This window comes from Lepisosteus platostomus, chromosome 4 (assembly GCF_059453375.1).
Source record: "Lepisosteus platostomus isolate fLepPlt1 chromosome 4, fLepPlt1.hap1, whole genome shotgun sequence".
NCBI classification, from domain to species: domain Eukaryota; kingdom Metazoa; phylum Chordata; class Actinopteri; order Semionotiformes; family Lepisosteidae; genus Lepisosteus; species Lepisosteus platostomus.
In genome coordinates this window covers 66,489,322-66,508,583 of record NC_142614.1, presented here as the reverse complement: position 1 = coordinate 66,508,583, position 19,262 = coordinate 66,489,322, and the positions used below count along the sequence as shown (strand labels likewise).

At 35.4% G+C, this 19,262-nt stretch overlaps 1 protein-coding gene across 2 annotated transcripts in view; it reads right to left on the bottom strand.

The window, feature by feature from the left end:
• The window catches only part of dcc (DCC netrin 1 receptor), a 377,917-nt gene that overhangs the window by 64,468 nt on the left and 294,187 nt on the right, over positions 1–19,262 (bottom strand). For both annotated transcript variants that reach the window (XM_088630328.1, XM_088630329.1), the window contains exons 13-16: positions 8,343–8,484; positions 7,335–7,445; positions 6,394–6,588; positions 2,133–2,228 (exon numbers count right to left, since the gene is read on the bottom strand). In XM_088630328.1, the coding sequence (XP_088486454.1) occupies positions 2,133–2,228; positions 6,394–6,588; positions 7,335–7,445; positions 8,343–8,484 (544 nt within the window). The remainder of the gene's footprint in view (positions 1–2,132; positions 2,229–6,393; positions 6,589–7,334; positions 7,446–8,342; positions 8,485–19,262) is intronic.

Sequence of the window (19,262 nt, the reverse complement as noted above, 5' to 3'; positions counted from 1 at the left end):
TCTGATTTCAAAGATTGTGTAAATTTGATTCTGATATCTTCACCCCTACACTGTGGAGTTCACTACATTTGTTTGAGAGTTTTTCTTCACAGCTCTGATAATTTTTCTATCATCAACTGCAGTTGTTTTCCTTGACTGATCTTGTTGCTTCCAATTGCTACAGTAAGTACACTAGTGGCTTCTTTCTTTTTTCAAGATATTCCACATAGTTGATTTTGCTATGCCCAGTTTCTGTGCTATGGTTCTGATTGAATTCTTCTTTTCTTTCAGCATCCAAATTGCTTGCTTGTCTTTCATAGACAGTTCTCATCTGAAGTGGGGGGAATTGAACACAAAAACTGCTATTATTCTAAACAGTACAACATATACTGTAAGCACAGAAATACCCAGAAATAAAGGGTGACATTCTGCACTTTTGCCACATATTTACCTTTTCATCTCAAATCGGAATTGCTTGGGTACACAGCAAAAACAGCAATTTTGACTGCACTGCCACAATGCTTATAGAGGGCACTGTATTACGAAACCAGTGCTTAAATATTGTCTGCAATATAATCTTTATTATATTAAATCAAGTCATTCAGTACCATGGTGCTTGACATACTACTAAATTAGTCAGGAAACATGGTTGGCAGTGTCAAAAAAAGAGCTTTAATGAGTACAAAGAAATACTGTTACACTGTAGTGCTGTGCTTTGCCTTATGCAAAGCAGGTTGCAATTTTAGTGCTCATTCTTGCACATTATCTGACTTGAAAATTCAATAAGCGATCTTACTGCCAAGCAAATTTTATGACACAGTGGTTACATTATATATGATACCCTATTGTAAGCTTCATTTAATTTTTGTGTTGTTTGTGTGTGTAATATGGATCTCTATGTACTCTACTCATATCTTTGGAACTAATATCTTCCGATGACCAGTGGCACAGACAAGCTTGTCCCTCCTAATAAATCCTGCACAGAATTCTAAGAGATCACCATTAGGATGTTCCCAGCAGCCAATACAGAATTCCTTAACAAACTGCTCTATTTCAGTGGTAACTGGATATCTAAAAATGTCCATACCGTTTAGTGCCATACTCATACAAAAAGCAAGAGAAAAATGAATGCTTTCACAGGAATAAATTAGTGTTATATAAGTCAGAAGGCCATGAATACCCATTATAGAGGCAACTGATGCTTCACGGGTTACATGCAGTACAGTCTCACTGCACGTCCAATGTACCTCATGCTGTGGAAACAATACCTGATGGCTTTTGCGGGCATAAGCACATGTTCTAGCTATTTCACACCTGACTGTTAGTTTTCCACAGTTCCCACAGCACAAAGTGACATATTGTACAGTACTGAATTGCAGTTTCTCTCTTTTCTTTCTTAGGAAGAGAAGGGCAGTTAAAAGTGTAAACCAATGAACCAATGAAGCATGTGACCTGCCTGGTTTTTACTAAGGGAAGTAAAGGAGTTCTGAAAGTTGCTGTTAGGCTCAACAGAGTTGGGAATTTGTCATTTTCAGTTGATTTCTTCTCACTGTTAAATAACTGTATTGCTATAGGTGTGTGTGTGTGTGTGTGTGTGTGTGTGTGAGGTCCAAGACCCATGTACTTTAAAGAGGTCCACTAGAGGTGAAAAGAGGCACAATTCCAGTTCTTTGCAATTCATAAATGAACTCAAACACAGAGAGTAAAATTTAGAGATAGCAATTAACCTACTGTAGATAGCATATCATTTGACTATTTCTATTTTTGTACTGTACATTTCATGTAAAGCAACTCACATGACAGCTGTACCAAATTTATACCTCTATTATACTGTAACACTTCGGGGTTCAGGCGGGCGCCCTTCCCGCATCAGGTCGGCCCCGCACCGTCAGGGGCTCGAACCCAGGACTCCCGCGTCACTCAACAGGGACCCAGCCTGGTGAGCTAAAGAGAGATCTCTCTCCAGCCTAGCGGCTGTGGTCCTGCTATTACAGGGAAGGGCGGTGACGTCACCGCTCTGGTAAGCCTGCTCTTACACAGTGCCTGTCGGCCGAATGCGTTACAATACCTACAGTATATTATGTAGAAAGAGTTTATTGAAATATTTCTGAGGAAACATTTTTGAAAGAACTAAAAAACAATAAAGTACCCACCTGTAAGGGATCTGGTTACAGCACTCTCATACAAAGGGACCCCTTCACCAGCACTGTTGAAAGACTTCAATGAGATGACATAGTGGGAGCTCGGCTCTGGGGGAAGAAACAAGCAAACTGTTCATTAAGATCAATGCACAATATCGGCTTAATTCATTTGTCTGGCAGTAAGTACTAAAAAACGTGCAGGACGCATGTGAGGCAGAGTTCAACAAATTTAATAAATATTTAAGACTTTTTAACTTTTTTAACATCATAGTGAAAAAGTAAGCAAAAGAAACCTTCCTAACATTTTAACACACCACACAAGGTAAAGTGCTTTACAAATGCATTCAGACCCTTGCATAATTTTCAAGTTTTGTTTGGGTTAAAGCCCAGAGTGATGACACCTTGAAGTAGCAATTCATATTTGTTATCTACAAAGCCTACTCCTCACATTCACATTGCAAAATAAAAATAAAAACATAAATAGATAATACTTTTGAAAAAAATAAAAAAACCAATGAATGCATAAGTATTCAAACCTTTTGCTGTGGCAAATCTAAATGAATTTAGGTGCACAAAATTATCTCGATGAGCCACACAACTAGTTGACTGGTCTATGTGTCTGTGCCTATCGCAACAAGTCCATCGCAGGGCACAGAATGTGACATGTGAAATGATAATTAATCTACAGTACCTTATCTACACTGTGGATATCCTTCAAATAATGCTTTAATGTGACTGATTTAAAATGAATTTTCTTTGCCAGTAATATAACAGTGTGTCCTTGCATCTCTCCATATACAGTACTGTATGTGTGCATGAGGTTGGTAGATTAACTGTGTTCTTCTAAGAATCTGAAATATATTCAAAATGTGTATATTAATACTAGGCCTAGCTGATGGTAACTATAGAGACCACACAAACCACCAGATGACAATTTGAAATATAAAGTAAAGGATAAACATTTTAATTAGACATTAGGGTGTGTGTAGGATGAAAACAACGCTCAATGAACCCCAGAAGGGACATTTAGATTGTGTGTAATGATTTAAGTCTATAGTATCACAGTACTTTAGGATTTACTTTAATTTAGGATTCATTTTTAACTTTTTTGACATAGTGTACAGTACTTTTCTTTTTTCAAGATCGATTTAAAGTGCAGTGAAACTTAAGCAGTCTTTATACCAAAAAAGTTTAAATTTCTTTCATTATGGATTCATAAATACATCGTTGTATCCAGCATCTGTTAAATATTAAAAGTTTCTGCAATGTTTTTTTTTCCTTCCCTTGCAACTGTAATGGTTTTTAAATTCAATTTCCGCTTCACTTGTTTTCTTATTAAATTTCTTTAAAGAATGAATTATAATTAATTTAATTTACAGGTTTGCATTAATGTTCAAAAAGTGTGTAATCTGCATGCGGAGAATGAAAGGAAATATGCAAATATGACTTTCTTTCCTTTCAGGAAGGAGGTCGGAGAGGGTCTTGCTTGTGAATTTTAATTCATATTTTAGAAGGCCTGGCAAGCTTACAGATTTAAACTTGATGCCAAATACTTTCAGTTTCTGCAGTCAACAGGTGAAAGCTTAGAGTAGAGAACTGGAATGTAATAAAAGTTTTTATAGACTACTGCTCAACCATTTGCTTTCTTGATTCTTATTGCACAGCTCTTAAGCTGTTTTCTGCATGAATTTCACTTGATCTATAACCTCCCATTATGTTTTATAATTATTCCATTTTAATTGGCACAGAAAGCTCACTTGTTCCTAGAGTATAAAGAAAAGCACATTGGGAAAAGACTAAGAATCTTTATTCTTCAAACAAACATTATGGTGTGGCATTGATACACTTCCTCATGATATTTACAGTCATTTGCCTTTCCAAAATGCTTTTCCTCCTGGAGTACTACGTTACCATGGATTTTTTTGTTTGCTTTAAAGAGCACAGACACAGAAAATCACACAAGACAAAACATCAAATAAAGGACAGTGACAGGAACCCCTCAGGACCCCTGGGCTTAATAAGATAAAGAAAAACAGGAAGTAAAAGAGATGTTAAGTGTTTTCTTCTTCAGTAAAACATGTATTAATGCCAGATTCTATTGCAGTTTGTGTGTGATGGCACATTTCTACTGTATTACAAAGTAGGCAATGTCTCCTTCACTGAGTCTTGTTAAATCATGCTCCTGGGAAAAATATATATGAATATACAGGTATTTTCAGTTTAAATAAAACATATAAAACAGTCAAATCCTGTATTATGTTATTAGTACGTTAGACACAATGAATTAAAATAATGTATTGTGCACCAAAATTAAATATAATATAATGAATTAAATATTTAAGTCAATAAAATGATGTAGTGTGCTCAATAATAACGTGGACATCTCTGAACACCTGTCCTGTAGTTTTGTTGTATGTACAGCCGGGGGGTCATTTCCATGTACTGGAAGGCTAGTGTGTTTGATTCACTGTGGCACATTTAAATCTGTGTCTGAATTAACCTCCTGTCTCGTAGATCCAAGGGGTAAACATCCTTGAAGAAACGGGTTTGCTATATTTGTTTTTCAGTGCATGGTTCTTGTTTCATACCAACCCACTTGGAATTTAACTAATTATACATTTTAAAAAATGGAAAACTATGCTTGCCATGATTCATCTTTGACAAATGTGCATAGTTTTGTGTAAAGTGCATAGTATTATTATTAATAACAATTATTGTTATAGGTATTATTATAGGTATACTACTGTATATTAGTATACAGTATAGCAAAAGTGGTATTTGAAACATACAGAATTTCACTGGCTGTTTATACAGAATCAGAATCACTGAGCTGAGTTGAACGGGTTATTGTCCTTGCATCAGTTAATAGAGCAGATTAAATTGAATTTTGCTACATTCATATTTTTTATTTATTTTTCACATGCTACTTATTGTGTTATACTGTATGTTCTCTTAGTAAGTCCTTGTGGTTTCTGTTGAAGCTGCTGTTCACCTTGACCTGCACTTACTGTGCCCTGAACTTTTAGAAGCAGTTCTTCCAGAATAGTCAGTTATCACCAAGAACAATTTAGAGATGACAATAGATGCTCTTGCATGAGTCTCATTGAAAATCATGAAGAACCTGTACAGTTCACATACTGTATCACATACCTTAACTATTACGGAAAACCATTATAAAATGTAAGCCATATTTCACATATTTGTATTAATCCAACTATATATTCTATTATAATAAAATGCAATTATGCTAAATCAATCTATTTTTCATATGTATGTGCATAAAAAAATATAATTAATTGTTTTCTGAGAACGCTGGCCATGGTGTGAGTGTTTGGCATGTTTGTGTCTTTATATGCCCTGCGATGGCCTGTTGCTTGTCTGGATAACCTGTTGTTTTTAACACTTTTGCTTATCTGAAAATGAGTATATGCAATTTACATAGTTCTTTGTTTTTTATACATGAATATCGAATGAGAAATACTGACATAATCCATGCCTAAAGGCTTTTTCTAGGTTAATAACTTTCCTCAATCAAGATGCTACTTTTAGAAAAGAAAGCTGCATCCTAGAGCCTACAGAAGCCCTAATTTCCCCAGAAGCTCTGTAAGATTAAGTTTGTTCCTGACATGTCTCATTAGTGTTCTGCAGCCCCTAAATTGTACAATTACGACAGACAAAGTGTATGAAGAAAGGAAAACCTACAGCCAAAGCAACCTTGAAAGCCTTGTTTAAGAAAAATAAATTGTTGTATAGACAAAAAAAAACTCTGAAAAGATCTATAATATTTTTTTTTTTAAAAAAGGTAATGAAATTGTAAATAAACCATCTACCAAAGGTGACAACTCATTCTGCACCCTTATGTACAAATCAGTCTCTGATGGCAACAAGTATGATCACATTAGCAAACCCAAATGAAAAATAAAATATTGCAGAAATATGGATGACTTTTTAAGAATCATGAAATTAACAAAAATACATATGCAAATAAAAACAATTCAATAAATATCATAATTTCACTTGATTTGTCCTTGGCAAAAAAAAAGGGAAAATACACAGCAAATATTCTACATATTTCCAGTTTCTAAGCACTATAAGCCCCTGTTCATGACTTTGTGGACTGCACTGCTTCTTAAAAAAATGCCAGTATACTGTACTGTATGTACATGCACTATCAGGTAAAAGAGGATACAATATCTTGACTAGGTAAACTTTACCAAAGATTAATCAGTCTGGCTGGATCAGCAAGGAAATGGTTGAATGAAAAGGACGTTACCCAAATTTTCAATGGAGTAATAGCGCTGCTTGCTGTCCACCTTCACAGTTTCTGCATATGGACTGCCCACTCCATAGCCGATGATGTACCCCCTGACAACGATGTTGGGATTCAGTGGGGGGGTCCAACTCATTATGATGCTGTTTGTCAGTGGTCGGACGTGAAGCGAACTTGGTTGATCAGGAACCTGCGATTCTGAAACGAGGCCAACATTCAATAATAATGTTAAGTCTAAGTGTAACAAAAGTGTAACAAAAAAAGGAATGTGAAAGCCCAAAGCCACATGACCTGAAATTGAGATTGTGTTTCAACCAGTTCTATTAAGCTACAAGCAACAAAAATAATTAATAATGCTGAGAGACATTGTTGGTTGTTTAGATGATAATCCATTCATTTAAAATTAAAAGTAGTTCTTGGCCATAAAAGTTGTCCTTGATTAATTTCCTGTTCAGGCTTGTTTATGGTTATGATGATCAATTTTCATGAAGAGTTTAGATCTATTTCTATTCTGCATTTGCCAAAGAACTTCCTCAAATAGTCCAACTGAAAGCTTGCATTATTGGAGCCTATTATAATAAACCAGTTTAGCCCAACTTGAGTAAATGCTGTGAATCAGTGAATCAGGAGAGCTGAAACAGTTTTGAGGCAAATAAACTGTATGAAGAAGTAAGAATGACTTTCCAGCTCACTAGAATGTCAGTATCACATATAAAGCAAGGGAAGGAAATATGTTTTATTTTTAAAGCATTTAACTCTTTTACACCTGATAACAGAACATCAATTTAAGTCTATGCTTTTTAACTAGATTAGCTGTATAAACCTTTCTCCATTTTGCTTGCTTCATGTAATGATAGATGTCTTATCTTAAAAAAATGTAAAAGCTTGGGGACAAAATGGAATGCAGCAGAAAAAGGTGGAATTTAATGTTTTATGTTTTTTACCATCAAGGTCATTCTCTGGAGTCTCAGCTGTGTACCAGTCTGTAGAGGGGCCAGTCCCATTTACAGTCATTGCTGACACTTGGAAACTGTATTGACTGCCCTTCTCTAGTCCTGCAGAGAATTATGAAAATACCTCAGCAACATGTAGCACCTTCACACATGTACTGTAGTTATGACTTACAGAACAAATCTAAAAAAGTGGTAAAACAGTTCAAGGAAATGAATGCAATGCAAGTATACCAGAATCATTCACATTTCATTTCATACAGTATGTAAAAACAGGGCATTCCATTCATCTTGCCTTTATATAAAAATGCAGAGTTATAACATGCGTGCAGACTATTGCATCAAAATACTGTATATAGTCTACAGTACATATACCCATACGTAAATAAATCCAGTTCTAAAACAATAGCAATGCTATATTTAGAATTGTTTTTACTTAAACTTTTGACTTCATGCATATAACATATATAACCTTTGACAAATTTCTGTCCAGTTATAATGCACATACAGTACTTCTTGAATTTGTGCCAATACCATAATACTGGTCAATTCTTGTAATAAAATGGTGAAATTGTAATTAACATATGTACGATATATGTTTATGATGATATGCACTTAACATAACTATACTGTATATAATGTAACTAAGAGAAAAACAATTTACTTTTAAAAAACATGCAGTAGAGATTTAGGACTACTGAAGGATTGTAATATGATAGAAAATATTATATTTATTTTTGTTGAGTCCTAATGTGTCCTTTAAATCACACTAAAAAAAATTCAGTTAGTAAAAAGCATGATTTATAAGTGCAAGTACTGTATAAGTACTGTAATTCAAACTGAACTGAAGTTTAAATGGATGATTTTGTGCCCCATGGATGCACCTGTGGCACAGATTTTCCTTTTACTCCTTGAATGCAGCACTCAGGTCTCAGGCTAATTTATCACCTACAAATTCATTTTTCACATTCAGGACATTGCATTTAGGAAAGGTTAGACTACCTGTGAACAGGTACCAAAGGTTATTTGGCTCAAAGGTTTCTTGATCCCCTCTGCGCCCTGTCTTTCTGTGGCGAATTTTGTAGCCTGTGATAAAGCCGTTTTGTGCATTTGATGGAGGAGGCATCCAGCTGACTTTAATGCTCTGTAAAAACACAAAAGGGAAGTCTGATGACAAAAACCTCTGATGAGATATATATATATACAGTATATAGTAAAACTAACTGGAGCAAATCAATCCTCAGTTCTCATAAAGTATAACAGACCTCATAATTTCTGAGAACACAATACAGTATACAGTACACATCTTCCACAGGGTTAGAACACACACAAGAGAGACATGGATTTCAAGAACATTAATGACCACATTATATATATGCATCTGTAAATGGTCTAGCAAATACCAAATGCTTTTGTCCAATTATAATTTAGTCATTTTTCCTTACCTTTACAGATATGCCATTTGACCCCTCTAGCAAAAGTATAAAATAAATAGCGGGCTGACTTAGAATTAATTGGTTCAGCGTAGTAAAAAAAAACATGAACATATGTTCCAGACTGGAATATCTGATTTCAATTTGCTTTTACTGAATGATTCTGATGAGTTCATGCGGACATCTCAAGGGCATATTCTGTTTAGCAATGTTGTTCTCAAATTGTTCAGTCCAGAGGAGTCTCAGCAGTGATCATGATGCCTTTATTATCAACACACTTTTAAGTGTTAATATTGGTGTGTAAAATGCATGAACCATATTAAAGTATGTATGGTTTAGCTGCATCAGTATGCAAATACTTTGAAGAAACAAATCTGTTAATGTGTCTGGCAGGAATGTAGGAACGGACCACACAGAGAACGGATTACAATACCATACTAATATGTTGCTCTGCAGCATGAAGACTATTGTCACCTGGTAGAATACTTGAAAGTCCCCGTTTGATCAATGAAGCTCATTTAATGACATATTGCTACAAATACAGCCAAAGTTCTTTGTGGGCATAATCATCCCTGGATGCTAGTTTGGATTGTCATATTTTGCAGACCTGTGTCCTCTGCATACTGAATTACATTATTCAGCAACAGGATAGAAAAAGAAGTTACTTGAAATGAGGTTTCTTGAACCGCACTTCCAGTTAGTCTCAATCGTACTATATGGGTACAGAGAAGGTTCTTTATTTTTTATGTCTGTCAAATCCACGGATTCTTAAGGTGTTACATTTAGTTAAATTTAAGGGTTAATCATCACTAGTAGGGCAAGTAATAACATTACCAAATCAATTCCTTTTCTGACCTGATCCTAATCAGTAAACAATAGTATAAAATCAGTATAAAAGACATTCTAAAATTAATAATAAATAAAAATCCTCTGTACTGTATCTTGCAACAACTGTAACATACTGCACAACACACTTCAAATTTAAATGCATCGGTTTCCCTTAATAAATATCTGCATCCGCATTAAAATACAAAATCTTGAGATACTGTACATCGAATTGAAATCATCAAATATTTCCACCAGAACAGAAAGTTTAAATGACTGGGATTTCATCCCGGTAAGCAATTACATCAGGTAATGAACCGGCAGTAACTGCATCTGGTGACTAAAGAAAGCCAGAAAAGGTTCCTTTCTAAAATGTGATGGAAGATTATGCAATTGAATGAAGTGGATAGAGCCACTGCACTGCACAGTGACTATGACTCTTTATTTTGCAATAGTATGTCTCTGAAGCAAAATAATTAAAAGACATATAATTACACTGGGTATGCCCTGGGCAAGCCTGTCACATAATTTTAGCTGTATCCCTATTTATTTTCTTTCATTTTAACCACCACAACTTATCTGTGCTAGATGCAAGTTTCTTTTTCAACAGATTTGCATTAAAGCTAATCCCATAACAATTTAGTGTGGATAAATCGGTTGATAACATATTGTTTTCATTAAGGGTCATCTGTGCAACTCTATGTTAACCCTGTGTGTAAGGTCACTTCACAAACCGCATTTATTTTTACATGCAGTGTGCGCATAACTTAAAAATAAAAAATGACAGAATCTCTCAGAAACAGAAAGAGAGACAGACAAACACCTGCAGGAAAACAACAGTTCAATTTTTGGTCTTGTCACTATTCCATCACCAGCTATGACATAAATATTTGGATTAATTAACCTCTGTAAAGGCCCATCAGGAGCTTGACACTGATAAAGCCCACAGCCTCTTGGCAATACAGGAATCCTATCATATGTTTAATGACTGTCACATTGCCTCAGTAACGGGTCCAGTTAATGCCAGCTGCCACACGCAGGGGACCGCAATACCATCTGCACAAAACAGCCTGTTAACATGCAAATAAACCAATTAAAATTCACATAACGGTAGCATGGACGTGTTGAGTCAACCCTGATTTATCTTTTTTTCCCTCTCCTTTTTTAATTTCTCCAAACAGGGCGGACAGAGGATATGGTTGGTGCTGTGGGTTGTCTTATCACTGTGATTCTGCTCACCTAGATGGACTTCTGTGGAATAGTAATTGCCTCTGCTCTCCCCCATCGGTTTTGTCAACATTGGCTACTCTCTCTTACATGAACATCCTAGTTAATCAATACTTATATCACATTTTCAATTAGCCCCGCAGCAATTATGCAAGTAATTGATTAACATTTACCAGCACCTGTACTTGGCTATCATTTTAATTGCTGATTACATTGGGCTTGATTGCTTTAAAAGGTACCCATACTGGAGCTGGGACTCCCCTAGAGTTTAAAGCCACAGCACAGACAGCTGAAGGAGAAGGTTTTAGGGGATGTGCTATTTGGCTGCATATTAGTGCTAATTGTCCCTGGAAGAATATGAGAGGATTCTGTTTTGAACAGTATTAAATTAGCTCCCATTCACATAATTATGTAAACTGTGCTTGTAAGCAGGCACTTGCACTTAGTGCTCTATTCGGGATCCCTATTTCTCACAACCCACTCAGCCGAATGGCACAAACTCAGGTCAGAAGGGCAATGTATATGGGAGGTTTTTCAGCTGCAAAATTCAACCAGCAGGAGCGTCTCAAGGGGATGTAGAAGACAGTTTTTTTAAATCTTTTTTTTCTTTTAATATTAGGCAAACATTCCTTAAGACAAAGTTCATCAAGCCGGAAATGAACCTGGCTGAGCAGGAAATTTGCTTATTTCTTCAAAGCCACAATAACAAACTTTCAAATGCATAGGATTTCAGGTGGTTGCCACAGAAACAAGCACCTGTTAACCTATCTGAAAAAAGAGTGATTCCTATTTCAAACCCCTGTGCCTTTTCCCAGGTTTCTATTAGCTACCTCTTCAGGTAGTTGTCAGCCAAAAAAATGCCCTTCAAACTTTATCCACAGCTTTAATGAATATTAAAAGATATATGTGAAATAAAGTCCTGTGTGTGAAAGATATATATCACACAAGTGTGCGAGATTATGATCTAACCTTCCTCCCGAACTTGGTATATCTCTATTTAATGAAAAAAACAAAATCAATATCTGAAGAATATTTTGGGCTTAAAAGTGAAGGTAACATACAGAATGCATTGTTTTACTTCCTCTTTCCCTCTTATTCTGCTTACTTCTTAAATCAAAGAAAAAAAGGGCACAAATTTAGCTGAAATTTCAATCCCTTGCCTCATTTACAGTAAAATTTAATGAATCCTTTACATTTTTGGCATTATGTATATTTTTCATCCATCTCAATGTCTTGAAACAGCTTTCATTGCAGTTATGTTTTGAAGCTTCTCTGAATGATGTGTGTTTCAATGCATTTTAAATGTGCACTAATGATCATTACTCTACGAATGGATGTGTATCATAAGGACGTAAGAAAGTTTTCAAATCAGAGGAAGCCATTTGGCCCATCTTGCCCATTAGGCATTTATCATTCAGTTGATCCAAGGATTTCATCCAGTCATTCCTTGAAAGCAGGATATGTGCTTGAACAACATGGCAGGGTATCTTGTTCCAGACTCCCATTCTCAAGCCCTCTCCTGTATCTAGAATAAAGAAAGTACCTGTACCTGACAACAACACTATTAAGTAAAACACAAAGAGTTAAGCCATTAGTGTCATAGATATGTAGGTGCCCTTGTGTGTGGCTGCCTGAATTCCATTAGTGGTCATGTTCAGTTCATTGCACACCATTACAAATGCTCTCAATAACTTTGGACTGAGGCTAAGGCCCTTAGTCAGCATCATCCAATTCAATTTTCAGAACGCATGGAAAAAGACAGCCAAGGAAAATATACTGCTTTCTGTTATATTGATATCATACATGCAATCATACGCATCCTCTTACTTCAGAATTGATTGAATCATCAAGTTAAATTGTGTTTATGCTTACAAAATGATTTTTTTCTGCCAATTTTCCTTTTGATTTTTACTCAAAGAACACCACCAGTTATACAGTATGCTTTTTGAGGTATTTGGACACTACTCCTGGAAACATAAGAATGTATAAGATGTATAAATCTATCTATGAAGATTTAAAAATTGTATATATTATTTAGGGCTTCACAACCTGGAAGCTCAGTTTTGGAGAGTTAATGGATATTCATTAGTTATCTTGAGTTGATGCTCTCATGTCTTAGCTCAAGTGACTGATTTGAATAGCCTGGTTTGTGAATAATTTCCACATTCTTTTCTTACAGAAAACAAACACATATTATAAATATTTAAGTTTCTGGAAACATTCTACACTGCAGTCTGTAATTATAGCTACATTTATTAGTACAGTAAAATAATATAAAAAAGTGAATTAATAGATGTATTAATCTACTGCTACCTATAAACCTTTATTCCTATCCTATACCTTTTTGTGGGTGAGTGACATGGAAACTAAAAAACTGGTTTCAATACAGGTAAAATTAATAACAACAATCAAACAAACAGCTACAGCAGAGCTGTGTACTACAGTACATAAATAACACAATGCACTGTACTGAATGTCTTTTTTATTTATTTTATGCCTACTGTTCTGTAGTACAATACAGCCTACAGCGCTTATAGAAAAGGGCTGGATTTTATAGCTGGATTAGGGCTTCTTAATAGAAAAAAAAGCTACTGTATTTGGCCTTGAAAAGAACAATATCTGTTAGTGACCTGAGCAGAGCTGCAGGAGAGGCACTTCTCCAGCCCTCTGGTTGAGACGTCAATCAGCACATTCAAACCAAAGATGAGGTGCACTTCAGAATGTGAAAACATCCACATGAACTAAGAGTTTTAAATCAAATAGGTTGGAAAGGCTTTTAGTGATTACGTCTGAGGATTATTGGAAAGAATGGTCGTGAGATTTGTTCAAAGAAGCAAAGATCATTGACTATGAAATTAATTTTTTGTTGACAGAAAGAAATTTCAAATTTTGCAGGTTCAAGTTCCTAAGAACAACAAAATCATCACTGTGCAATTGCATTCTCTCATATGTGTCTCTTATAGTCTCAGCTGACTCTCAGTATTCTTCTGTTTTCTGGAGTCGTGTCAATGGATTTTTGTCAATCCTCTTTAGATGCAACTTTTCATTATAAATTGAAACAGCCTCCTTGTTACTAAAATGTGAGAGGCATATACTGTATGTCTGTCAGCCCTTCTAACGGAGACTATGGCTAACCAAAGATGTAATACAGTACATGTAGAAGAATGTACTGTTTGTACTGTAGCTAATCAGGAACAGCTGATTGTTCACATGAAATATACATACTGTGTAGGAGAAAAGGAGCATTTATTACTCCTTATTCAATCTTTTCTATTTTTTTCCATGCGTATGTACAAGTAATTTCGCATTATACTGTAGCAGCTTTGGCTACAACCAAATGTACAGTAAATGATGAGAGTCAACTATAGTATCTTAGCACCATCTATCATCAATTTCCTTACGGGATTAATAAAGTATTATCTATCTATCCTGGTCCTTTGTACCACCACTCATAGTACATAGTAGTTCAGTGAGGAATAAAAAGGTGTTTTGTGTCATTAAGGAGACTTTATTGCTGATATCTCATGAACATTTGGAATAACTTTCATTCTTACACATAGCCTGTGATTTTTAGTCAATTATTTACACCAAATATGACATTTAAAATATACCTGGCATGTGCATGCAACATCACATTCACATTAAACTGAAACATGAGTTTCTAAACTCCAAGTAAATCCAGCCATTATTTTATATATCTGCATAAATTACTGTAGCTCTGTCTCTTAGCAATGATTTAACATATTTGTTAATGTCAAACTCATACTGGACATTAGTAGGGCTCACAATTCTACAGGTAAGATCTTAATATAAATATAAAGGATAATAAATAATAAACAAATAATAAAATATAAAGTATATAAATTATTTTATTTCAAAGGACTACGAATTTGTTATGATATGATGTGATGTGATCTGATACAAGACTATTAGTCTACATTTTTATTGACTCAGCTAAAACAATTTGTAATATTTACATAATACTATTATGCAAACATTGGTGGCATTTGAAAGTACTGGACAAGAGTTATGAAGTGGTTATACGTGTAAATAAAAGATATTCCATGCCCTGGAACACAGATTATGCAGAAACTAATCAAATAGAAAACCCGCCAACATAGCAAATCCTTTGAATATAGAGTTTGGATCCCACATCAAAAATGTTCAAATAAATTTCATATTTATTATTAATAAGAAGCTTCGAAAAAGAAATACCGCAAAACAGTGAAAAGGGTGCAATGCCTGAACACTCTACTCTTTTAAAAATAAAAAAACCTTCAAATCTGATGTCTGGTGGGACCAAAGCCATCCCTGGAGAAGCTAAAGAGTGTCACAGCTCAGACTGGGAAAAAAACCAGACTCAGGGCTTGTCTTCCTCTCCCATGGTACTGGCCTGCGTGTTTCAAGATTGAGGGTGCAGACCCTGATGATGCCCTAACGTACTGTATACTCTGTCTGAATATGCAATTTATTAAATACGGTTAATCTCTGTAATTTGTGGACATTCGCCTTTCTTTGATGTGATTTTTTTTCCTGGTTTGTGAGGGGGATTTGCAATATGATACTTAAATATAGGCTTTTACCATAAATTATACAGTATATGATTTCAAACCCCCCTATCTTCAGGGGTGTGTTGTACAGTATGTTTAAATATACTTGAACAGACTCAGTAGTTACCAAATATCTGTCAGTACCTTTTGAAAGTCTCTCATTCTATATACAGTGCATAAAAACTAAAGAGTTTTAAACCACATGATACTTTAATCTTATTGCTTTGTTCACACTGTTATCACTAAAACTCTTTTGTTAATTACTCCTAATGTGTTCTCCACATTATTTGGCTGATACAGTAGTATTTTTAGTTTTTGAATCCACACTTACTATGCTATGGACAGCCAGAATTGTTGGCTCCTAGGAGGTTTCAAAGGGAATGCACAGATATCTACAGCAAACACAAATAATGGAATATGGCCCATGTTTCTTTTATTGTTCTGAAGCACTTCTGAGATCTTGATTTTCTTCTGTTGCTTCACCAGGCACACAAATCAGCTCATCTTCAGCTCCTGCCAGAACATGGTTACCAGCTGCAGACAAGCTCTGTTAACATGTACTGCCAAGTGCCCTGGCTTCTGTATTTTTTTGTAGGATTTCAGACCACATGCCTAGCTGGGAAATTCGTGGTTACAGAGTGACAAAAGTATTAGGTTAAATGACTAGCTTGCATTATTTGTGTTTCCTCTTTACATTAAAACAAAAGGTTATTATATTAGTGAAGAAAGCAGCTGAAGTTAAACTACAACAGCAGTGTTTCCAGTTTTCGCTCATTGTTTCCAGGAATTGTGCGGCCTACAACCCACAACAAATGCATTTATTTACCTAAATCAAGTTGTTTCATGAGTTTCATGTTTCTAGACATGAGTGTTTTTTTTATTATTGGAGAATACATGCAAATGGGTAGTGCAGCTCATTCAAGTGGTAGACTAAATTCCTCTTCAGGCTTCCTTGTCCAAATATCCCATATCTGAATGTCACTTTCATTTAACTGGACAGACACATGTTCTTGCCTCCAATGTTTTATGAGCTAATGGCGTAAATGGCAGCAGTCTGTCCCTTCACAGGAATGTCTTTGGTGGTAAATGAGATAATATAAAACACTCAAGGATTCATTGAACGAGAAGCAGTAAACTCCACATATTCCATGTATAGAGGAGTATGTTCAATGTTGAGATAGTAACCACTCTAAATCAATATTTACTAGCCACCCCCATTAATTTTACTTATTGTGTCCAGGAAATTACAAATAATAATCCTTACATTTTCTGGAAAATACAATTAGGGAGGAGATAATGCCTAGTGTTCTGTCTGTTGGTACAGTAGGTCTAACACTGCTTTGTAACTGTGATGTGCTGGAAATTAATTATTCTGACCTGACAGGCCACAGAGCCAGCACAACAAAATTTCATCCTACTCCCTCTGGTGTAAATCTAGGCATCTTGGAATAGAGTTCCAATCTGGCTCTGTACTAACAAGTTTAATTTCTATGTTTCTAATCAATTACGTTCAATTTCCCATCTAAAGACTGATAACACAATTGCATTGCAAAATATTACTTTATTTGCATATTGCAACATAATTGCAATAAAATACATATACTTTTTGACTAATGCATAATTATAGATGGTCAAGATATTAATATTTTAAGCTCACAGAATGCATTAATCTTCTTCAACACTATATATCTAGCCCTATTTAACAAACAAGCACTGGAATGCACACAACTCTTTATCTTAGGTCTCAAAAAAACATTTATTATTTATACGGTCTCTTTTGCTTTGGTGATTTCATTTTATAATGACCCCACTGCTGAATCTCCCTGGTGGGAGTTTCCATAGTAACATCAGAAACAAGTCCTGTTCCACGAGTGATACTGAAGCACAAATTCTCTTTCTAAGCAAAAAAAAAAGTTTTATGTAAAGCCTATACGTATCTCATAAAACTCACACACTGGTTTTGTTGTTTTAATAACTGGGAACTCTGTTTCAATTTTCTCTTTTAAATTGAACAAACCAAATGCTTCTGTGGCAGATACGTTTTCATTACAATTGGTTAGTCTCATCTCATTACTTCTTTCTGCCAGCTTTCTAAAATAATACTGGAAAACAGATATTTTATAAGTGCTGATTTTACAGTATACAGTACATTTATGCAGAAAGAGTTAGTCACAAAGGAATAGGTACTTAACATAAAACAAATCTCCATGACCCCACGCAAGTTGGTTTTCAGTCCTGTCCTGTGAGGATGTACAGTAATTTAAAAACCAAAACCAAGAGGGGAAAAATAATGAAAAAAATGACAATAAAAGTAAGTATAAACTAAAAAAGCTCTAAGTAAAACAAAAGTATTTGATATCAATATATACTTCTCAAATGAGAGCACATCTCAATAAGAATTGATTATTGGACATTTTGAAAGTTTACAGTATATGAGACTTTTTTGAAAAAAAGCTGTCTCTGTAAAACTTTTTGGATAAGATCCTGGCATTGAGAGAAAATGTATGCGACCAGTTGGTTCAGTGAAAGTCTAAGAAGGAGATTATTGACAGGAGCAGGAAGAAGGTACAGTTTTTATACATATACTGTACATACTATACAGTTTCCAAATAAAAACTCAATCACACATTTTTTGCACACTGCTTGTGCTGACTTATATTTAAATTGTATGTTATTTAACTTTGTTGCTGTTGCTGTGTTTATGTTTTGGTGTTTCCTTAGTGTCTTTGTAATGTATTGGAGCATACATGTCAATAAGCATTCCATTGTACTTATGCATACTGTATGACAAATAATGTAAACTGAACTATACATACTGTATACATATATTTAGAAAATGATGGTTAGCTTAAGGCATCATTCTAGTCTAAAAATCTAAATTGTCTTTCAATTACTATATTACAATAAAGGTGAGAAGTGTAAATTAATGTGTCATTGTCGTGAAAGAGGCAATCCGACCCCTTTTTGTAGATTACTACCTACTGTATATGTGACTGTGCAGCTATACAAAAAGTCTATACTGCCATTCTTAAGGAGCTCTTTATTTTAAATGCTGTAGGTTTTTGAAAAAAGCTGTCTCTGTAAAACTTTTCGGATAAGATCCTGGCATTGAGAGAAAATGTACGCGACCGGTCGGTTCAGTGAAAGTCTGAGAAGGAGATTATTGACAGGAGCAGTGCTACGATGATTTACAGACATAGAGCAAGAAGAGAATCTGATTTTAAGAACGGATGCACGTCTTGGTGATGGGGCCCTATTCTTGTCCATTTCTTCAGTCTGTATTTCTTTTCCCCATCATACAATAGCCCGCCCACACAATGAGAAAGGTTCAGCCAGCTGAAGAGCACAGCTCATGGGGGATTTGTGTGCATGCGTTTGTGTGGAGCCCTGTTTTGTCCCCCACCCCCCCAACCCCTTACCTATGCTGTTAAGATTCAATTATTTTTATTTCATTTCACCGAACTGTGCAAGCTGTGGTCCCAAGGCATTCCAAGGCCTGAGAAAATGAAATAAAAAATAAACCCCACAAAGTGATTGCGTGGGTCTTAGGCTTAATCTCGTTTCAGGATAAATTTACTTCAAAGGGCCCCCCGGTTCTAGGTTGGAAATTAAATAGCACTGATACAAGGTGAATTCCGGGCACAGGGGGGAAGAAATAAAGTTGCAGTAAACCCTCCCACTTGGGAATGCTGCTTCATGCCAATCTTTATCGCTCAGCTCTGCTGAAGTGCTGACACTGAACTGGGACCCTGCTTCCTATGGGCTCACCATGTCTCTTTCTTTCTATGTTGTTGTTATTTTTATACGTTTGGGATAATATAAAATTACAGATGTTTCACAAGGTTGTGCCACCACTTACTGACTCCACAAGATCCCCCTGTCTAGAT